We start from the raw sequence: 24,307 nt of genomic DNA on the forward strand, positions 1-24,307 counted from the left end.
GCAAGGTGAAGGCACATGTTGCTGTTTTGGCTGAGGAGAACTGGAAATTTCAAGATATACTATGAAGGAGAAAGAAACCCAAACATTGCAGGTCAACAATTCACATTCTTATAAATAAACAGTGGAAGAGGGAGAACAATAACATCCATGAGACAGAATAGTTTGTCTCTCATCTCACTCCCACCACACCGGCAGGCTGGAATGCTGTTATGCTGTGAGATTATTCAGTCCTCTGGAGCTCTGTCCTCCCCCTCCTTTTCCCTATGTTTTAGCTGACTGTATCAGGCTCTCTATTGCCATTCATTTAAATATTTTTCCATGGGCACCTTTCCCTCAAACTGATCTTCATCAGTTGTCCATCTCTAAGTGTCACGACTCAAAACATGCCATAAAAAGCACAATCAAATCACCTTCTCCCACTCTCCCCACAATTTCTCTGTGCTCAAAACATGCAGCTGAGCAAAAGCTCCTGCCACTCATTTAAAAGTGACCTTTCTGGTGATTGCAGATGGTAAGACTAGTCAGACACCAAAAGGACTGCCAGCATGCAGAGAGAGAAGTCAGTGTCGTGGAAGAAGTGGTGACTGGGCAAACAAACCATCTTCCATCTCTCAAATCAGCACACTTCAAATACAGGGCCTGGAATGCTGAGCACAAAAGCATCAAGTAATTCAGAATGCCACACCAAGCCAAATAATATCAGTGACCACCAAAAGCCCCAAACAAATCCCCTAAGAGACAAAACTTCTGACACAACACACACATTGTCCTACCAACATTCATTCTTTGAAATGGACTGTCAATGGATTGTCTTGCACAGGTGCACATGGAGATTGCATGAGTAACAACTGCAGATCTCTTAGGACTTCAAATAACAGAAAGGCACCAAACAGCTTTCTTCTCCTTCTCCCCTTCCACCCAAAGGCCTGAAAGTTCTCTGGACTGAAGGTCACCAGTTCACAGCTTATTCTCCCTTATGAATGTCAGCTCACTGGCAGGTTTACTTATCTTCTGAAAATGGGAGGGGAAAGCAGCTGCACAGACACTTGCTTAACTTTAAAAAAAAATATATATATTAGAAACTCAGTCCTTTTATTTCCATTTGAACCAATGCAGAATGCTTATGTAACAGGCTTTCTGCTTTGTTTATCACAGAAGAGCTGTTAAAGAACTCTATGAACCACAGCACACTGGGTCTGCATTTTGCCTTGCAGAGACCAACCTTCTCCATGAGGATTATCAACAGGCAACAGTCATAAACTCCTAACATCAGCATGGAAACTTGTCTTCTTCCTCTTGATTAGGAACTCTTCACTGTGTGTTCCCTTCCTCACAGAGAAAGTCATAGCTGATTTTGTACAGTGCTTTATTCTGCAAACAAAGCCACTGACATACAAAACAGGGCATTCACTTCTGAAAGAATGAGCAGCAACTTGGTTCTGACATCCAGCCATGTACCTTCTACATTGAACTCTATTCACTCTCTGTGCTACAGCAGCTCCTAGAAGCCCTGACTGATGACAAAGCACTCACTACGTCAAGAAAAGTCATTACTTCCCAAAGTCTTCAACCTATATAGGCACAACAAAGGAGAGAAAAATGCAGTTCTTGCCTTTCAAAGATGAAGACCAGATGCAGATATGAAACACCAGATCAGGACCAGGAACAAACTGACATATTCCTTCCTTTCTTCACCTTATCACCCCTAAACATTCTTTGTGTTCCAAAAGCGTGTTTGTGTTAAAAATGGGAAAAATTGAAAACAATTTCAAATATTCAATTCACGTTTATTTGTTACATAATTTTTGGACTCCTCTGCAATAAACTGCAGCAACAGCACACAGAGTCAAAACATGTCCAGTCCAGTAAACCTCATGTAAGGCACATATTGGCTGTGATTAATCAAGGAACAGACTTATTTAGAGGAAATGATTACTAAAGCAAGAGAACATGTTTATTTGGTACACAGATTTTGCAGAAATCACAGATAGAAACCTCAGACAGGACAAAGAAAGCATGAGAAATTGTTCAGTGCAGATAATAGAGAAGCTTTGGTATCCAGAAAGTGGCACTGAGAACAGTCAATAAATATCAACTTAGATAATTAAAAGTGCAAGAGGTCACAGCCTGACACAGTACATTGCCATGAAGAACCACAACTAACACATGAATTTAAAAAAAAAAAAATTTACAACTGAAATCTTAATTCTACATATTTTGCAGAGGACCCACTTGATTATTCTTTTGGCATCTGTGACAGATAAAATCAGCTTCATAGTCTGCTCAAGTTTCTCATCTGTTGAATAGAAAAATAAAATTCTCTTGAGAGTGAAGCCAAGAACTGTAAGTGCTGTAAAACCAAGGGTGAAAAAACCCATGCAGCCCATATTATCACCTTAATTGCTTCCTCTTCATGTGTAAGCTGATACATCATTAGAAGGTCTTCCTGTCCTATTTCCTAAGAGCCTTTCTCTCAACATTTTGTAATTCTCTAAGGCTTCTTCCCTGGCAAGCCTGCCTGAAAAATTAAACCACTGTTTAGCAACAGTAGGTCTCATTAAAAGGTGCATTTACTACACAGTAGAATTCTCTATATTTAGAACTTGAAATATGTTGAATGCCACAGCAAATGTAAGTATTGTGGGTGGTAAACATCCAGTTTAATGGCATCCACTGTATTTGTATGGAAAAAAATCAGTTTTATAAATAGCTTCCAAAATTTTGCTCAACATAAGCAGCTAATAATACCCAGAGACAGCTCATTCTACACTTTTTCCTCTCTCCTACCAAAACAAGTGACAGGCCTACATCCTCTGTCAAGCTCCCCACCTGGAACAAGTACTGTGGGCATGCTGTGAACAGCATCTCAGCTGGGTTGCAAAACAGAAGTGAGAACTAACCTGAAATTGTCAGGAGCATTCTGGTCTGCCTTTTAGGCTGGAGAACTTGTAAAATCTTTCTGGTTAGATTTTGATGTCTTCCTTTTCCAAGGCAGATGGAAACACAGGAGGTACATGGGATCAAGCTGTCCTCAACAGCTACAACTGACTTATGCCTTTTGATAAGAACTTTTTGCTTGTTTCTAAGAACTCTTAGAAGTTTTCCTTCCCTAAGCAGTAGCTTCAGAAAATTCATGTTTGGTTTGCAGGTTAGTGATAATTCATGCAGATCTGCATCCCTGTAAAAACTGATGTCTGGCACAGAACATAATCCATGAAAAATATTGCTCCTTTCACAGTTTAATCAAGACAAAGCTAGTTCAAAAGGGCCTCACTTTCCCCTTTTGCCAGCCTTCTAAATTATATTGCCTTTTTTAGATTTTTAATCCTAATCTTCTGCTTAAAATATGTGCATGCATCTAGTCATGTTCACTGGCATTTCTTTGTGACACAAACAATTTTCTGAGCTGCTGGGTGCTCAGTTGCAGTAGAAGTTGGCAGGTGTAACATACCATGATGTAAAGACACAATAACAAAAACCACCTTCTCAGTCAATTTCTTCAGACCGAATTTAAACACCAATAAGCCATTAAGCAGTCTGTTTCCTCCTCAAAGACTTCTCAGAAGAGCAAGAAAATGTAAATCTCTCTCCACTTGTATTGCATCAAGGCAGAATGTCTGTAATTCTGTCTGTGGGTAAGGTAGTCAATTCCTGTGACAAGAATCCAGGAAACAATTTTTAAAATATTACAGCTTTTTATGCATAGTTGTTCCTTTTGGATTTAGGAAAAGTATCTGCAGTTTCCAACTACTGTGTTAATCATGGGCAGTTCTCTGTAGCTGCACAATCCAGAGATGTCCATGCACATCCATGATGCTATGATTCCAGGTGTGCTGGCCCTAGTGAAGAGTTTGGCAGAGGGCCATGGAATGTCCTGCCCCACATCCAATTAAGATCTGTTTTGTACAGCCAAGAGCTTTGACTGGCTTTGGGACACGAGCGTTTGCTTCTGTGCCATCACCACACATCCCATGTTCATTCCATCCCCAAGAGAAGCACTGGCCACCTGAAAGAGAGCACAGAAAACACAGAATAAAGACCACAGAAACACAACAGCTTTGGTTAGTTTTGAGGAGCAGATTTGTCAAGTCATTTTCTATTTAAGTTCTAAGAAATTCTGTTAAGGTGGGAAAAATATTCTGGTTTTCTTGAAGATGGAAATAAACCCAAATGATTCTGATTCTCCATCCTGTTCCATATTGTTAGCAACACGAGAGATTAAAATAACAAAGGCATTTGAAAATCACTTAGTAAATACATAGCTCAGTATTTGTGCAGAGCCCACAGAAATCTCTCTGTGTTTTAAGTGCCCTCCCTGAAATGATGTAGAATCTGTTTTTCAAGCTTCCCCTAGTAAGCAGAAGTATGATAAATCAAGAGCAGTGATTTTATTCATTCACAGCATGATCTGCAGGACTGAGGAACACAGAGCCACAGTTCAGCCAAATTGCATTTTGTTCCTAGCTTCAAGTTCACATGCCACCTTTTTCCTTTAAATACAAGTCCTCAACAGCCTGCCCTATTCTTAATCATCCTACTTCTTCTGCTTGCTTTGACATAAATTCACTTTTTATTATTCTTATTTTCCCTCATTATTATTTATTTTTGCAAGATCTACCCTTTCATATCCCAAATAACAATTCATGTATTATGATTATTACCCCATAGTATTCCCTTTTGAAGCACAATATGCAAATTTTGTTCTATAAATGGCTGGCATAATAAAAAAAATCCACCAATCCTCCATATTCTGAACTACAAGTGCTATTTCTTGCCTATTTTCTATTCTTTATTTGGCTGCCAGTGACTGTGTCTGTGACTTTCTGTACTGAAAAAGAAAGCCATCCTGCTATATAATCATGTTTGTGATGCCATTGTTATTTTTTGAAAAGCAGCAGGTATTAACAGCAGGAAGTAGCATTCTGGATCCAAATAATGAGAAGAAAAGTGCCCAAATTCACAAACTCTAATCTCAGTCATGATTTTACTTTTCAAAATTCAGAAACAAATTATTGCAAAACTAGCAGGGCCATCTTCCCAGCAAATCTTGTAACATTTCACTGTCCTCTGCTCTCTCTACATTATTAGTATATTGAAGTTCCTCTCTTCTGTAATGAAATGTAAACATTACTGAGCCCAGATGTAGCTAAGCAATGACATTTCATTTTCCTGACAATCTTTAAGGCAATGGAACACAACAAAGCCCCACCAGAACATCACAGTAACCAAGGCACACCTCACCTGATACAGAAATTCTGTCACTCTTATCTCAGGAGGCACCAGAGGTTCTCATGATTGTGCATGTGCAATATTGACAGCCCAACCTACATCACAAATGCATTCAAATGTGCTGCCAAAAAGTGCCAAAGTCTGAGTTGGCAACATATCCCATTTAAATATTAACAGAGCATCCTACAGGTTAATGGGATTTTGCTTTTTGGTAAGGTTCCAGGTAAAAATGTTTATGTAAATATTAAAAAGCAGAAAAAAGACACCTCAAGCCCATACTGGAGACACATCTCAGACTAATTATTCAAGGAAGCTGCACCTAAGAAATTACTTTTTTGGGCACAGTTAATAGGTGAACCCTGCAGAATAAGGCAAGCTTACAAACATAATGAAAAGAGAAAGTAACATGCCCTAACAATAAGATGTTAAATTTTTGTTACTAGATACCAGCAATTACTACAACAATTGACATGCTTCTATGAAGACTCACTATTATCTGTTTAAAGGGTTTCTTATTTCTTTTTTCATCCTGTCCCATCAGGACAAGAAAGAGGAAACCAGAAATTTTCTGGTCACTTTGTATTACAAACTGCTCAGTGGAACATTAATGGTATAATAAACAGTCAAAGAAACAGTGCATCAGGACATTAACCTCTCTATTCAATAAAAATATCCAGTGAAACATCTTTTTGAAAAACATCATAGAAAAATTTACAAGCTAGGAAACCCCAGACAAGAACATCTCCCCTAAAATAAGGACTGTGAAGTCTTTTCCAGGCTTTACTTCTCCAAGTATGTAGAAAGGCCATCAAGATAGACTATGTAATTCCAGTGATCTCTGAGGTTACTGAAATGGGGCAAGAGTGAAAACTGGCAGAAGAAAAATAGAAAGGAAGCAGGATTTATGAATGGTCTTACACAAAAACACCTTGTACATCCATGGCAGAAATCTGAAGAGATGAAAGGGCAGCTGACAGATATGGAATGACAGGCCACAAAAACTTTTCTCATCACCATCAAGTCAGAATCAGGAAAGCTAAAAGGCAGAGAATGTTTGCTGTGAAAATGAAAGGTGTAACTGTAGCACATCTGCCTGCACAAGATTCAGTGAAAGGTTTGTACACAGAAATAGCCAAATGCTTGACTTGTGTCAGAGAAAGCAGATTTTTCAGAAAACACACCCAAGTCCATTTTTTGAGCAGTAAGATATTAGCAAAACTTGGAGGAGGGCTGAGTAAAATGAGTGTGGTGAAAGTGGCCAGGAGGGAACAAGCAGATCTGTGAATCACTGGCACAGAAGTTGAAATCAGTGAAGATCGAAGGTAATGAAGCATCTATTCTAAAATGACATAAAAGGAATATCTGCAGAGTTAAAGCCAGACCCTAAGAAGAACTAATGGCTAGCCTCTGGACAAAATTCACCATTTAATGTTTCTTTCCTTTTCCCACTTTTTTTCCCCCTTCTTTTCTATCTGATTGCTTCTATTCCCAGTTTATTGCTGATAAAAAACCAGAACCAGCAGTCCTACATGTCTTCACAAGAAAATTCAGTTTCTGTGTCTGTGCCAGACCTTTCCAGGATGAAATAGCATTAGAATGATGTGTATTAGCATAGATACAAATTGCTTCTAACAAAATTAAGAATTAAGAAAAATTAAGCATTGTAGCATGCTCTCAAACCAAAGGATTTGGCAAAGTGAGGGAAGGTTACTCCATGTTACTGGTTAAGTGAAACCATATCACATGGTGCATTTACTTTTCTCTTCTAAAACATAAGCACTCAAAGTACAAATCAAACCCACAGAACTCATATGGCAACACAGCAGAATCCCAAAGGAATTTCAGTTGTGTTCAGTCACACTAATCAAGGTTTAGAGTAATGCTATGCAGGATTTTTCCCAAAACATTTATTATACAAGACATAGGAACAACAAAATTCTTAACAGAAGTTTGACCAAAATCTGTTTTGGTCAAACAAGCAGAAGAATACTGCCTACCTTCTGTCTGCAATAATTATCCAGGCTTTTCTCAAGGTAACTGAAGCAGCAACAGAAATCTAGAGGTTCATTAAACTGGAGAAAAGTATTTCTAGGGAAAATAAAGCTGCATGAGGTTGGAGAGAATTCTGGAGAAAGAAGAGAATTTAGAGTCACGCCTTACTGAGTGGAATCTTCAGATGGAAGAATTGATGTTAGCAAGTAAGGTGCTCTGGGTGAGATTCACTGCACTTAACTTCAGCCACCTGAAAAATCAAGCAATTTAGCTACAGATCATTATCCTCTGTAGTCCTCAAAAGCCAATGGAGACATCTGCATCTCTCCAACAGAGCAAGAGATTCATCTTATCCAAACACTGGTGTGAAAATCAAGTCTGTCTCACTTTGGTGATGATAAAAGGGAGACCAAAGTGATCATCCTAGCCTTGGCATATCAGTTTTATGCACCTGAATTCAGATTATATTAAATCACATCTTCACAATTTCTCTGAAGGCAAAGCAGGGAAAACTGGAAACAAGCTGCAAATATCACTGCAGCCTAGCTTCAGGCTACAAGCAGTCTGCTTCTAAACCAGCCTGTGCCCTGGAGGCTTATCACTGAAATCTTTGAAAGCTCCTCTTTTCTGTTTCTCCTCTCCCATTCTTTCCACCAGCAAACAAACAGAAGTTGGCCTTAAAGACAAGCCAAGTATCTTGAAGTCAAGTTATTCTAGAGACAGCTTCACATTTTAGGGAAATGTTAAAATGTTTTAGTACAGCTCTGTTACATTGGCTCTGTTCTCTTAGCAATACTCCACAATACTTCAAATTGTTATTTCTTTTTTGCCTTAAATTAGTGCTACTCTACTCTTTTGTTACAAAGTCACAGTAGGCAGGAGATCAACTCAGAAAGTGACTTACTCCTTAAACAGCATCAGGGTTGGACCACTAATTAACAAAATTCAGATGTCTCAGCCACCTTTCCTTGATTATTTGAAAGCCTTCAAAACAAGGAACAATAACACTACATAGAATGAGATTTAGACTATACTTCTCCCAGGGAGTTGAAAAAAAAATTAATATGTTTTCCTGTTTTTTTTCAGGCCATCTGGTGGTTCACGGTGTCACATAAAATAAAAGACAATAAGCATCCCTTTAAATTTTTATATTTTTAATAGCAACAATTCTGCCATTAGTGCAAAAGATCTACAATTTTAAATTGTAAGAAATAGTATTGGTATCAATTGCTTTCTGCAGAAAAACATGGAACTGTATTAGTAGTTAAAGGCAAATCTAGGCATTGTGCAAAATCTCATTAAAGGCAAAGCTTGGTAAGTGGAATGCATGAGGGCATCCTCTCAGTACACAGCTGTACCTCCAAAACTAGGAATGAACTATGAGACTCACACTCAGTTTGCATTATGGAGCCACATTTTCAAGGAGAAAGCTGTCATGTGCCCCAGGCAGCACATCCAATTGCTGTTCAACCCTCAGAAATGGGTTTCTGGCTTTCAAGTGAGTAAGCTGGATAAAAATCAGACACATGGCAGTGCTAACACAATATACAGGTAAGAAATACCATGGATTTTTGATATGAAGTACAAAGACAAGCTGATAAAGGCATGCTGATTTCAAAGTTAGCCTCCAGTCAGCAACCTGCCCTTACTCCACCTTTACATCATTAGTAGCTCTCCTCAGGCAGTGGACCTAAAACCACTGAGTCCCCTCCTCAGCAGTGGTTTTACACAAGTGAAAAGTCAGCTGACTTCAGGTCATGCATCTGTGGTTCATCCTGGCACCTGGAAAGAACAACTTTCAATGCCCTTAAAATCCATCACAGCAAATGTACAAAACCTGCATTGTATGGACGTTCCTGACTTGGTACTTTAAATTAATATCTTATGTGAACTATTATTTTTTCCCAGCAGAAGCACTAGGAAGTGCTGTTAGAAGTTTTGTTATAGGACCTTCTCTCTGGCTAGGTTTGTATCTTGTGTAATACAGCAGGGACTTCAAACTGGGTCATGGCCTCAAGGCCAACTGTCAGAATATCCAATTAGAATCCATAACCACCTACTGAAGAGAGTCAGAAAATCTAATTGAGAATACAATATACCTAGTAGGAGCTTAGGCATGTGCAGTGCTGCAAAATGCAGCAATAAGGCTACACATCTCCTTTGGAATTAAATTTCACTTAGGAAAGTCTAATTTCTAGTTTGTGCTTCGGTATCTTCAATGTCTGTCCTACAAACAGCAAAGAAAGTGCAATACAGAGCACATACAATTTTTTCTGTTTCATTTCCACAGCACATAAGTAGCCAAGAGTTACAAAATGGGAAGGGGAAAGAATCATGTTTATGATAATTTCCAAGGGCAATGTAGCACATCTGCCACAGCCTGGAAACTGTCTACGGAGAAGAAGCCCCACATCCAGCAATGCAGAGAAGTGGGAAAGACACTAGAAGATGTCACTTAGCAAAAAAAGCCACAGCACATCCATGCAAACATGCTGTGCATTTTCCTGTGCACTGTTTTTAGCATCAGGAAAATAACTGAGCCCACCCCTAGAGGAAGTGCTATCTTGCCAAATTACAATGACAATAGAAATTTCGTTCTGTTCTCACAGGGCACTTCAAAGCAGGAGCTGGACGGCTCACTGCACAAATTAATATGCATCTATTTGAAAGAATCACTCTGCATTAAATCAAATAAACAGTTTAGGTTACCACTCAGGCTAGTTTATGATAGAATTTATTTTTTTCTTCTCAGTTATGCATAGTCATTTTGAACAAAGAAAAAACAAGTAAGAGGAAGAAATTCACAAAACTATATCCCTAGGATTTTAAAACAACAGACTTCATAAAACAGATTTCTTGGGCTGCTGCACCTGTGTAGTTTTTGTGGTGGAACTGAAGCCCTGTAGGATGGAGATGGTTGCTTTGTTGTGTGTAGGTAGCAAGGACAGAAATCCACTGCAAGGATTATCTGTTCACATTTCTGTTTCCATGGGGAAACACGAATGGTATTAACTATGTCTAAAGCTCACAGGTGCTGCATGAGGGTTTTGTTCTGGTTTTACTCAAACTTGTCAATTCCTTCCCAACAGGAAAGCATCTCCAACTCAACACAGAACAAAACCTGGGCTCACGACTTTGTGCAAGACTGAACGTAACTGGTCCACTGACAATACATGAGGATTATATCATACATGAAGCAGCTGCAGTGCAGAGAGGATTAAGCATTAAAGATGCTTTTTTCTACACCTGTAGAAGACAAGAAAATCTTTGAGTTTTGGTCACTTAAGTACAGGACAAAAACACTTGACAGAAATTAATTACTGGAGAGATTTGTCCTGAGGCTCTGACCGTGGCACTAATGTCTGTAACATCAGGATTTCAGAAATGGCAGAGAGTGACATTCATTCAGAACTTGCATCCTGCCTCTCACAGTGACAGGCATTCAATGTGTCACAGTGCTTTAACTTTGTATGACCAGAACTAGACAATCACAGTCTCCTCACAGAGCCAGAGACTGCAGTCTCATGACCCTCTGTGCTATGTGAAACAGAACATGCAGAAAACCCCTTACACCTAGTGCTTAGTGAGAGGTCATCCATGCAAGGCAGGATGTTAGAGCTCATCTAGAAGAGTGCAAGTCACTCAAGTGTCCCATAGGATCAGATGGTGCCATGGCCATTTGTGCCCATGAATTCTGGGTGGCAAAGCATTAGCATTTCAAATTTGCACACACTTCAAGCTGACCTAAGTGATGACACAAAGAAAAGGAGGGGACAGCTGTGATTCATCTGACCTACAACGTTACCTCCAAGACCTAGAACTGAAGGGCATCTTCAGCACAGGCCTAGGAAAAGTCATAGATGAATGCAGAAGCAAGAATCTGAGAACCCCCTCAAACTGCATTCCAGTTCTACATGTAGCTTTCACAGCACTAAGCAAATCAAAGAGCAGGAGAAAGGACAGTCAGTGGGATGAGCAGGTGCATGCAGGTGAAATGGTGCTTCCTCCTACTTTGCTGGCTGAAGTCAAAAATAAGAGACCCCACTGGGCTCTCAGGAATTCTCTCAAGAAAGAACAGCTAGATTGGAAAAGGATATTTCAGAAATGCTTTGGTGCTTAACATATTTCATAAGGCAAGCCTTTGTAGAACACTGGTCTATTTATAAGCATGAGCTTTAAGGCAATCACACAGACCAAGCTAGAGATGACTGTCAGTCCTTGGCATCTTATAAAAAATACTTATGATATAACAAAAGCTGAAGAGAGAGTCCATATGGTCACATTTACCTACAATTTCTTCTCTCCTGATGGCTATTCTCTTCCTCTGAAGGGCTGTTTGCACTGAACAAAAGTGAGCGTTCTGGGATTTATCTCTGAAGGTGTTCTCTTCTGCAGAATACAGTTCTCCAACTCAGAACCAAGAAGTGAAATGTGTAAACCCACATGGACATCTTATGTAAAATAGCTTTGTGTTTAAATGGGCTTTAGTTTGAACTTCTCCCCTTTCATTTTCCCTTAGCAATCTGCAAGGCTGCATTTTGGCCAAGTTTCAAGACACATAATATGAATGTGCATTACTGTTGAGTGAAGTCTAAAAAAAACTGCTTGTTGATATTAAACAAGTGAGGGCTTTTTCACCCCCATGCTTAACAAGTAATCTGAGATCAATTCCAGCAATCAAAAGCAAAAGTGTTAGAATGCAAAGAGAAAAATCAAGGAAACAAGCGGTGACTGAGTTGCTCAGTTTCCATCTTACTGATTGAATTGATAGATTTTCTTACAGCTAGGCAAACATTGCCACAGAACAGAAGTAGCTGCAGCTCAGCAGTAATGATTTAAGGATGCCTTATTTTGCAAAGTTTCAAGTTGTGATCTTGGTGTATCACAATGCTCAGATGATGGCACCCCTGCAAGTGTCACAGTGCAGCTGTAACAGTGACAGCCTGTAGCAGTGCGCTGTGAGAGCTTTAAAACACATAGCTCGATAAAAACTATAGCATAGCTGTAGTCAGAGAGAGTTCAGGGTGAACTAACCCTCCTTTCTGGGCAGGATTTGTGGATTACAAGTTTCCTCTGTGCTGCAACTGTTGTACTTGAGTTAACCCACTTGTATCCGGTTCAAGTGTGCCTACAGCACACCGTACTGTAGTGCGAGCGCACATCTAATAAAACTCCTGTGGGTCATGTGCCTTGTCTGTCTGTCTCAGTCTGTGCCTATTGTTACAGGAACTCCTCTACTCATCACTGTGTGGGGGTCTGGATGAGGTTAACTCTAGATCTGCTCAGATACAACAAGGATTGGGTCATTTGAACACCTAGAAAGGGAGTAAAAAGTGGTAACATCCTCACGGTCACATTGATGCCATTTGCAGCCACCATTACCTTCTGCCTCACACAATATAGCTCAGGACCCCTTTCAAAGAAGAAAACAGACAGCTGACAGAGCTGTGACAAAAGATGAAACCAAGCAATAAAAAAATAGAAAAAAATAGAAACCATGATTCAGACTTCAAACACAAAGCATAAGAGAGGTTTACGTCAAGTGTGTGCACCAAAGGCAAGTCACGTTTTCTCAGACGGGCTGATGAAACACAATGCTCTTACCCAAGGCTGTGCAGGGCTGGGCTGGTGTCAACTTTCAATGGCGAGTGAAGCTGTTGAATACTGAAGTAAAACAATTCAAAAAACCCCCACAACTAAACCCCAAACAAACTGAAAGGTATTAACACCACAAACTGCACCCTGAATCCCATCCACATGGCTGAGCCATTAGTCTGATTTCCCAGGTGGTCCAGCTCTTCCTGTTTCTTAAGGGCTAGGAAAAGATCAGGAACTTCAGTCATATCACCCTGTCAAGAAACTTACACAAAATAATGAGCCAAATAATGTGTACCAGATGGGAATTTTCTCCACAGGTAATCAACAGCTAGGGAGACCAGGACTACAGGAAATACAACTCTACTCTTTTAACTGTACTTTTAAAACTAGAGTTCACCAAGTGTCAAATTCCACTAAGAGTTCTGGAAAAAATAAGCAAATGGTCAATACTGGCTACAAAAGAAAAAGTAGGAGAACAGGCTTTGTCAGCTATAATTAAAAACAAATATTATACCATTAGAATTAAAGATGGTCAGGAAGAGAATCAAAGCAGACAGCCTCAAAAGGAAAGTGCCTATAAGGCAGGATTGGATCTGCTTCTCCAATCATCATTTCAAAATCATACATGACTTTTGAGTGAGGTCTGGGGGAATTGCTTGTTGATATTAAGCAAGGGAAGAGTTCTGCCATCAATATGTGTTAAAACCAAAGACAAGATTGCTTAGATAGAAACCGTTTTTGACATAATTTCTGGTGCAGAACAGAGATTCTGGGCAAACTTTTACCATTTTTTTATCTGTACAGACAAATTTTACTCTATACTCCATTACTTTTATTCACTGAACTATTTTGTTACAAACTCATAATCCTTGTTGGAAAAAAAAAAAGCTATTAAATTTCAATACCAAGCTGGCAAAATACCAGCACTTCAAGCAATACACAGGGCTAAACAGACCCCAGCTCTGAGTGGCACAGAGTAGATTATGGGTGTGCAAACACAATTTTTACATGTTCAGGCCAGGTAGTCAGAAAATAACCTTGCTGCAGCACAGCTTCTTCACATTTCTACCTTAACCCTCCTCTACGTGTGAGATATACATACATTCGCTCTTCACGTCCTTCTCACCTAATCTTCCCTAGAAGTGCATAAGGCAAGGAAACACTGGCAGAATTTGGGATGCCACTGGGTGCCAAGTGACACCATTTTAGTTGTTCTGATTAGGAAGGGCACACAACATCCCTGACACACAACATTTAAGGTACATTTGGGGACACATCACCTCTGTGCTTCCATCAGTAGAAGATGCACTGAAATTCTGAACTGGAGGAAACACCTTAAACAGAGGGAATATATCAAATCAGTCCTTGAAAGAAAGGCAAACACAAAGCAGTGTCCTGAGATAAAAAATTCTGCCATCAGTGCTGTGAGATGTTTTCTGAAAGTTTCTGCTCTGCTACATTTTTTGGGTTCTGGCAAATCAGCTACACTGAGAACAGCATTCACGCATCAGGTGCAGGGATCCGAAGCTGGGAAGTAAAATCTGTCTTTGGCACAGCAACAGGGAGAACAGCTGATGGGCAGAGGGAGTCAGAGGCACCATGCCAGCTCCAGAAGGTTTGAGACCAGAATGGACAATGCAAGCTGGGTCCCTGATCTGATCCTCTGCATAACCTCGGGGAGAAGAAGAAACTAGCTGGATTGAAAACAGGAATATCTGACACCATTTTGGAAGGACTATATCTGCCAGGGACCTGGAATAACAAAGTATTCTTCAGAATAAAAAAGATAAACAGAACAACCATGTCTATCTCTGAAATAACATTTGACCAAATTAAGTATTCAGAATTCTTTGCTCCCCTTACTTTGGAGGAAACAGAAATACTGGAAATATGAGGTCTCCATACATTGGCCTAACTGCTCTTTCCTGTCCATTCAGAAAGCCAGTTTCTTCCATTTTATATTTGGCACTAGACTAATTACACATCAGGAGCAGCTATAGAAGGCAACCTAGAAATATTTATCATTACTCACAGAGAAAAAGCAATAGCATGAAAACCTTTTAAGTGATGGATAATAATACTGAGAAAATAGTGTAAAAGACCAAAACCCAATCAAGCCCAAACTTCTGGTAAAACAGCAAGCTTCAGTATGCAGCAAGAAAAGCAATAGATGACATGCTTGTGTGCCCACAGGACTGTGTATATAATATGCAAACAAATGAATACTATACAAAGGAGCTCTCACTAACCTGCAACAGGAATATGTGAGAAGCTGGACAAAAGAACAATCAAATACAGAGACAACAAAACCAGGCAATGTTGAGATGTTTTCTCAAATCACTTTGATGGTTTTTTCTCTGGTTTTGTAATATCTTAAGACCTGCTGAACACCAATCCTGAAAATATTCCTTGTACAGTACAGTATAGCTAAGAGATCTTTACTTTTCAGGCTCACTTACTAACAGAACTGTAGTTCTGTTCATGGGTGAACCAAAATGCAATTCTCATTATTCTGGAAAATGAACTCAATCTCAGTGAGAGCCAATACATGGAGGCTTCTCAAATCTATTCAGGAATAGATGAAGCAAGAATAAGAATTTTAAACATCCAATCAACCTAGCAGAAGTGATTCATGTTCCAAATTAATCTAAAGATTTAAAAATGCTTGGATTCCCTAAATCAGAGTCTTTTCTCTTTTTTTAATCCTTTTTTTTTTCTTAGGGGGAGGAGGCACTATCAGCATTTTTAAGCTGCCTGTAATAATTATTGACATAGAAGATTATAAATGAAGACTATAACCTTTACTTAAAAACACTACAAAGGATATAAGAACCATCCAGGTCAAAGTATTTCCAGATGACCACAGCTACCCATATGTCTTTCTTTTTTTATTTTTGTCAAAAAAAGTAGATATTAAAAATTATTACAACACAAGTGGCAATACTACATTTAATATTTGTGTTTGCAGGATATTTCTATGTACATACACAGACGTGTATTCTACATATAACCAGGGATGTTTGCTAAACAAATTTCATGCTTTCAGACCCTGCATTTGTAGCAACAACACGATTTCTGTCTGTGCACACATCCCTCTGCAGAGGTTCACTGCTGTTTTGAAGTACCTGAGTTTCAGTGAGTGGGATTCAATCAGTCTCAGCCCAAAACATCCATGGTGTATGTACCTGTGCATGCATGCAGCCATCCTTCACAGAGGAATCTAAATTCATCTCACTCAAATGTCAAACAGGCAGAGTGGGGTTCATCTCATCCAAAGCATATCTCTGAAGTCAAAAGAATCCTTCTACCACCACCCTTTTACCCATCTCTTCCTCTCCACTGCCTAACAGAAGTCTGACTAGCTCAGGCACAGTTTAAAGTTAAAGCAGACAGAGCTTGCCCCAGATGCCCAACCTGCTTTGCAAACTCACTGCCAGAAGACAGGAGCTTTCTGAAAAATAAGATGCTTCCCAGGCAACATCAGAAACCCAGTGAGATTTCAACTGTCCCCCAAATCCTTAAACAATTTTGAACATACTTATGTAACCTGATCATCCAAAATGCCATCTATGCACAGAAAATTCTGAATGTTGTGCACCTAACAAAACCTTCTACAGCAAGATGACAAGCTCTGCATTAGGAGCCCCTTCAGCAAGCACCAAGCTGTGTCTTCCTAGTTTCACTGCATCTTTGGTATCTAGTTCATTCCAATATACACCAAAGGGACTTCCTGAGCTTTTCCAGCTACCTGATGGATTGTTACCAATTTCTGCATGAGAATGCCTATCATTATGGAGGAAACATCTTACATTGGAGTAATTTCTTAAGAAATGGGAATTATGATTGTGTGGTAGCTGTTGCTTCAAACACTTTAAATCACTATGCTGAAATATGGTTTGAATAATTTCAGTTGCTCTGATTTTCAATACCTTCTCTCCTAGCCAGCATGTCTTGCTGAAAGGTTGCTCATGGAACTGTTTACTTTCCTGCATGAAAGGTTGTATTTTTCAGAAATTTCTTAGGAAATCCTTCTAATTAATTAGTCTACAGTTCCCACAGCACTTTGTTTATTTTTATTTTTTTTTTAATTAGGTGTTGTGGGTTTTTTGGCTTGGTTGGGGTTTTTTATTTGTTTTAGAAAGCTCCCAAAGCTCTCTCAGAAATATTTCTCCCAAGAAATATTTCTTACTCTCTCTGCAAGAGATGCTTTTTGGATGCTTTTGCTACTGAGAAATTTCTTTTTTGCTCTCTAGGGGACAATTAAACAATGACAACATTGTATTCAGCCCAAAGCATAATTCTATTTCTGAAGGTTTCATTTGACTAACATGATACTGACCACAACTTTCTATCCACAAGGCAATGTAATTGAAGTTCAGCCTCGTGTCAGTGTGCACTGGCTCAACCCAAGTCCCAGGAGGTGCAAAAACTACAGAGCTGGCAATGTGATTAGGTAACCAGTTCTCCTTCAGGCTGACTACATGGATGGATTCAAAGCTGCTTCTCCAACTGGAACTCAGCACAGGTATTAACAGGATTTAAGAAGCAAAGGCAAGCCTTGATGGGAAAGGCAAAGGGGACCAATTGCTTATCCTTGAAATGAAAAAAGAAGCCATGACAAAAAAAGTTTGAGTGCAACTGAAAGCAAAGCCCTGAGTCATGACTAATTCCTTCATTTCCAGCTATCTGGAATGCTTTGCTCCTTTTAGCCATGTGACTCTAGACTTTCTCATTATAGGGGGAGAATTACCCTGCACAAAGCAGAACTATAATCCTCCTTTCTGAGCTCTGAAGGGATCTGGTCAGACCTTCCCTCTGACAAATGGGCAGAAACCATCACAAGAAGCAGCAGACAGCAGGGGACTGAACCTCTGAGTGCTGCTTTACAGGCTAAAGGCTACTCACTGTGCTCTTTCTATATTTTCCCACCTCATTTTAACTACTTCAGCTATTTTAGGTTGTTATCTCTTTAGACCAAGTGTCTACTGCATGGTCTGACCTCATCTTGAGCCCATGGATGTTGTGTAATAAAAATAAATAATGAAAAAACTCTAAAAATCTCTATTGTATTTAGTCATCCATGGATTCATGGTGCTCTGTAAATCTGGTATTTGGGAAAGAAGTTAATAAAAACCCTGAAGAGAAGGTGTTACTTGGTTTACCTATTTATTTAGAATACACTTGAAAAAATGAACAGTTAAATTTAACATGAGACATCATGGACCTTATTATCCTTTCTCACATGGTTACTGATATGAAATAAACCCATATTACTTAATTCAGTTATGAAAAGAACTTAAGGAAGGAATCATTAAAGCAAAGCTGACTTATATAGGCCTGCTTTTAAAGAGCAATTTCAGTGCTTTTTTTTCCCCACCTACAGTCCAGGGACATTTGACTGTCCCAGGAAACATTTTAAAAGTTCATGATTTACAGCAGCAATTCATACAACATTCTTAAATTAATGGTCATCCAAGACAGAAGAAAAAAATAATACAGAGTGAAAGCAGAACTCAGTTAAGTACAGAGAAGCCATGCTAAAAGCCATTTAAGGGCTCCTGAATGCATATGGGGTCTGTTGAGACAAAAGCTATTGCTAGGAGTCAGTGTTGATTTCCACATTTGTGCTGTACAGACCCTGAGGATGAAGTTAAGCACTGAATCCCAGAGTCAGGAGAGCAGCAATATCCTGTGAGGTGACATTTCTGCCTCTGTGGAGGGCTACGACTCACAGGGCTGTAAAAGGCAACTTACTCCTTTTTATGGAGCAAATACCATCTACGAACTGAGACTATTTTTAATTCATTTTGGCACTTATTTCTTACCTTCCATTTTCTGTGTCCAGCACCTCTTTCTCCCTAAAAAGATGTCTTTTGTCCCCTCTCCCTGCTGTCTAATCCACACATTTCTGCAGACCTCTGCGTGAAGACAGCACTAGCTGCAAGGGTATCAGTGCAACAGAGAATCTGCTCAGTACCTGCTCACCAGCAGAGTCTCTTTCAATCTTTCTCTGCCAATAAAGGATTTTAGGGGATTGCAGGAGGTTCACTTTCTGTGCAGGAGGCTAAGAGCTGCACTGTGTTACTATAGCGACAACTACCATGAAAGCTCCTGATTTTTACTGACACGCCTTGCAACACCCCGTGGAAAAATTCATACAATTAGAGAAAAAATCAAACATCCTAAAGGCCAAAGGAAAATATTGTGGTGATCTGCATCGCCATGCATTGCATAAATATTTCCTGGTGGTAATTTCCTTCTTTTACTGTATAGTGTAACATTAAAATAGCTTTTTAAAATTCGCAGTTTCAACAGTGATTTAAGCCTCCACAATGCCAAAACAGAAGATACACTTGCAATCAGCTCAGAAAACACTGTAGCACATTGCTGTATTTGACAAAGATTCATCACTGGGAAACTGACACTACATAAATGGAGAGGAAGAATAAGGTGCACACATTTTTTCATAGAGTAACAAACATTTGCATAGGGATATACTGAATTATTCATCTCCTACAGGCAAGACAAAAGACACATCTTTCTAAAAGGTATTTCTCTATCCAAAGGATATGCATTTTAAAGGGTTTTCCTGTGCTCTCAGCAGCTGAGAACTGTGTGAAAATGATACTGAGATGCTTTGTCCCAGTCTTAGGAGTTCTGTGACTTGATAGACAAGTTTGACATTCCCAATCCAACAGAACAGTTTCAAGCTCACAGCAAAATATGAATATGCTGCAGTCTGAAATTGCCTCAAATATCCTGGAAAGTTACCAAATCGCTTACGTCGAGCTTGAAAATGCCACCTCCAAATGTGCTTGCAGGGCCATGATCCACAGTGCTGGAAAATTGATCCTTGCTAATGGCCACCATTTATAGCCTTAACCTTTACTGCATTGCTTCAGTTCTCTCCAACAGCTTAAACAATATGAATCGAAAACACTTCCAAAGATTTTAACAATTGCCACCAGACTGAGAACTAGATCTGCAAAAACCTTGACCTTATGGACAAAGTGGATTTGTATGGTCACAGGAATTGCCAGTTTTGCAGTCAAGGAATGGGACCAAAACAATTTACCCCAGCTGCCAGTTCTCATTTCCTGCTCTGCTGTCATGATTTATTTCTCTAACAAAGCACAATAATCACAACTACTTTCTTATTTTAATCATCATCCAAAGCAAAATATTTAACAGCAAGGTTTAAGGAAAATACTGAGCTGTTAATAGAGGTCTACTGAATCTAATACTCTTGCAGTACACAATGCAATCCAGGCAGCCTGGAAAGGATGAAAATGATGTGTCGCTATGGAAACAGGAAGGCACATGTTTAGGTTGCTCATCCCCATCAGTATCTTTAAAGGCTGCTAATAAAATTTTAATCAATGATTAGAATAAAGTGAATTTCACCTCCTGTTGGACACCAGAATCCTGGTTTACATACTGTCAAGATCTTTTAATGTTCCCTACATCCAACTATGCCCTACAATATTAAGAATGAATTTATGCACAAACATAATGTCAAGATGCACTTTTCTAGTTCAGCTACTTAAAATTATTATTCCACACAGCAATAGGTACCAGCTTACCAAATTAAAACCTTGTGCATGTAGGAAGTTGCTTTGTAATTTATTAATCGATATGCCTTACCTCCCCCTTCAAAAAAAACAACCATACTGACTCAACAAACCAGGTCTTTGATTATTACTGGTTAAGACCATCAACCAGGGATATGCCCATGGAGAATGTGACAATTAGCCCAGTGCCAGTGTTGTCACTCACCAGACACCCTAAACATCTGCTATTTCCTAGAAATTATAGCTTCCATCTAACCATGACATACCTGCAGACAGATCTTTCAAAACACTGGGGCTTACAAAGTAAAAATGCATTTTCAGACAGCCAAATAGAAAACAGGCCAAGTTATTTGCTGGCAAAACTCCACTTATTTCACTATTATCATAGAGAGCATCTGGCTCCAAACATGCAGCCACTAATTATCTGTATAGTTAACTATGTCAGTACACTTATTTTTTATTATACTGGGAAATCAATAAGCAAGACTTGGTTAATGCCACTACTAATCCATTAAATCATTCTTTATAAATAACTAAGTACAATATTAAGACTACCAGTATGACAATAAACAGTTAACAAGCTCTGTATTCTGGATCACAAAACAGCAAAGCAAAGCTGAAAAGACAAGAAATCCATACTGTGAACAAACAGGTGCAGTTTTTTGTTGTTTGTTTTTGGGGTTTTTTAATGTAGTTGTGGTTTAACTCAGCAGGCAGCGAAACACCACACAGCCATTCCCTCACTGCCCCCCAGTGGGATGGGGGAGCACACTGGAAAAAGGTAAAAATCTTGATAGGACAAAAAAGGAGGAAAGAATGATAATAATGATAGAAGAATACATAAACAGGGATGCACAATGCACAATGCACAATGCAAGTGCTCAGCACTGATGCCCAGCCAGTCCCCAAAGCAGTAGCAGCTCCTCTCCCAAGTTTTTGCTCAGAATGATGCCACATGGTATGGAATACCCTTGTGGCCACTTTGGGTTGGCTATCCTGGCCATGTCCCCTCCCAGCTCCTTGTGCCCCCTCTGCCAGCCTATTCAAAACAACTAAATCATCAGTGTGTTATCAAAATTTTTCTCATCCAAAATCCAAAACACAGCACTTCACCAGCTACTAGAAGAAAATTCACTGTCCCAGTTGAAACCACTACAAGAGTCATACATTATAAATTATCTTAAAATTTTAATTAATTTCCATTCATGTATACAATATTCCTCTATTTCAGTATTCCTAGTAGAAGGATTCCAGTGGTCCATTCAGACAAGTAATTCAGGAAGAAAACCAACTCTCAGACCTACCAACCATAAATCTTTACTGCACTGAGATCTTGAATCAGAATATTAGAAGTGCCAATGTCAGAAGAGATATGAGTGACAGCAGGAACAATATGTGCTTAAAAGAGGCCAGACTTATCTGGTTTCAGCTTCAGAGATATGGAGTAGGGGTGATTTTCCACACTCTGCTCCCAGAACATACCAGCACTTTCAAGAATATGGCAGTCTCTCTATCCACTGCTATATTCAGGATTGAAGTTTTCTAAAAAAACCTTGACACTAATCTCCTGATCTCCTGTACAAGATTTTTAAGGTGTTGGTTATTTTTAAATTAAACCTGAAATACACTGATTTCCACCAACAACACTCCCATTTCCTTTTCCTGGCTTTGTAATTAACATGAAGACATAATAACTGCAGGCACAGCCCACCCCCAAACCAGGATCCCACTGTGTCAGCATTACGCAGTAGCTATATTTTTTCTTCCCCTAAGGTATCCATTGTGATATTTTAAAAGATTTATTTGCTTACAGCTAAACAGATGATATTTACTCCTGTCACACAGCTCCAGCATTATTTAACCACCTTCTCTTAGGAGACAACCAAGGACAGCAGGTCAGGACAATCACACGCTGTCTGGAAAGGCTCGCATAAGGTGCACACATATTGTCCCTTCTCCAGCCACACAAAAATAACCTGGATAAAATCATCATCCAGTTTCATCAGCAGTGTAATATACAACCAAATTTCTGAGCATTTTGCTAAATAAGTATGTTCATTTACCCCTTCAGCAATAAAAACCAGGATCTCAGCAGTACAGCAGTTCCCCTTGTCTCAGAAGGTCAATATGACAGTGCTTCATTCCTGTTACTTTTTAAGGGTTTAGCTGCTGCCTGGGCATCTCCACTGGCTACCAAACTATTTCCAAATGTCCTTCCACCCAGGCATCTGTCTCTCCAAAATTCTGGAGACAAACAGCTTATGGGAAAGTGAGAATGATATAGTGACATTTGGAGTACAGTGCCCCCAGCCTCCCTTCCTCATGAAGGTTCCTTTTAGTTGTGACATTTTAGCTAATTCATATCACTTTTACTGTCAAAATCCAGTGTGGCCTCACTACTCTTCTTTTTTCCATGTCTGTATTTTAAACCCAACGTATTGTTCAGAACTTTCATGGATCCTAGGCATGAACAGCTGCAGGACATGGAATAATTTAGTTTGAACCTCCAGAGATTGTCTGCTTAACCTCTCTGCTTGATCACCCTCTACTATAACTACTCCCATGCCTTGAAATTTCTGCACTGCTATCTTACACTTTGCACCAGGCAGAGCACCCAGAGACTGCTGGATGCAGCTGGGTACTCTGAGGCAGATTAAGGTTTGCTCATCTCCACCAACTGATCCATTTTTCCAAACTTGTGGAATCCTCCATTCACACTTCTTTCTGGACAACAATCCTCATTTTTTGCTAAGAAACTCAATGCCACTCTGCAAAAAATCCTAAGCACTAGCCAGCTCCAAAATAGTGTAATTTTCAAAAAGGGCTGGATTTTCAGCTCTTTTTTCCTTTACTTTAAAAAGCACACATAAAGCTACTTTCTGCAGATGGAGTAAAACGTAAACCATGTGAATGAGACAGACTGGCTTTCTCACTGGGCACTGAAGGGTTGCTATGAATCAGACATAGACATTACGCTTCAATATTTAAACTTCCACAAGCTGCAGATATGCTGATATAAGAACAAACGTCAGAAGGCTGACGTTTCTGAGACCCATCTCAGAAAAAAGGTCAACAACACACCCTGAAATCAGGTTCTGTTTCCGTCTATTGGAATTTGACAGATTTTAGTCACTTGAGTAAGAAAAAACTGCCAAAGAGAAATCCAACACTACAGTGCAGCTTTCAGTCGTGAGGAGACACTCTACTGTCATTTCCTTTGTTCTTACTGGGAGATGTAAGAAATAGCAAATTATTTTACTTATATACATTGGGCCCCTTGGTCCTCTTTTTTTTTTTCCAAAGTCCTCTTTTTACACAGATTCACATTTATTTACTGCTTGAATTTTGCAGTAGTACCATACCACTTGACTCCACACAGCAGTTATTTCTTGCCTTCTCTAAAATTTGGCAGACCTGTCCAAACTGGGAGATTTCACAAGCTCCCTACAGCTCAGGGCATCAGAACCATGAGGCCTCAATGTGTTTGGGTTTGGGGGGTGGTTATTTTTCCTTTCTTTCTTGATGATAGGACCCTTTCTGCTGACTCCAGCCTCAAATACTGCATCCTGAGCAGCGTGACATCTGGGGAAAACAAGATCTACAGTGTCAGCCACTTACATGTGTTCTCACGTAGTCACCATCTGTTTGGTAGTCCCAGAAGTCAGCAGCTCGTTTCACAAAAAGCACTGTCATATTAAACACCCTGCTGACACAGAGACCACAGAGTGAGGGACTGAGCCTTGCTGGCTGCTGAGCCATCAGGTTATGGCCTTAAAATGTACCAGCACAGAACCTCTAAATGAGAGTTCTTCAAGGTCTTTTCCTCCTCTTCTTTCTCCCAGCTACAGGCTTCTCACTGATGATTAAACTCCTGCAGCTGACATTGGAAAAGCTTGCTAAATAACTGCAATTTTACA

The 24,307-nt window shown here is 39.5% G+C and overlaps 2 protein-coding genes across 3 annotated transcripts in view; one reads left to right on the plus strand and one right to left on the minus strand.

Moving 5' to 3' along the window:
• The window catches only part of KCNC1 (potassium voltage-gated channel subfamily C member 1), a 121,009-nt gene extending 110,517 nt beyond the window's left edge, over nucleotides 1–10,492 (plus strand). The window contains exon 4 of the mRNA XM_056493483.1: nucleotides 10,311–10,492. Coding sequence (XP_056349458.1) covers nucleotides 10,311–10,492 — 182 coding nt within the window. The remainder of the gene's footprint in view (nucleotides 1–10,310) is intronic.
• The window catches only part of SERGEF (secretion regulating guanine nucleotide exchange factor), a 138,370-nt gene continuing 115,829 nt past the window's right edge, over nucleotides 1,767–24,307 (minus strand). For both annotated transcript variants that reach the window (XM_056493484.1, XM_056493485.1), the window contains one exon: nucleotides 1,767–4,006. In XM_056493484.1, the coding sequence (XP_056349459.1) occupies nucleotides 3,840–4,006 (167 nt within the window). In that variant the 3' untranslated portion in view covers nucleotides 1,767–3,839. The remainder of the gene's footprint in view (nucleotides 4,007–24,307) is intronic.

This window comes from Oenanthe melanoleuca, chromosome 5 (assembly GCF_029582105.1).
Source record: "Oenanthe melanoleuca isolate GR-GAL-2019-014 chromosome 5, OMel1.0, whole genome shotgun sequence".
In the NCBI taxonomy this organism is placed as follows: Eukaryota; Metazoa; Chordata; class Aves; order Passeriformes; family Muscicapidae; genus Oenanthe; species Oenanthe melanoleuca.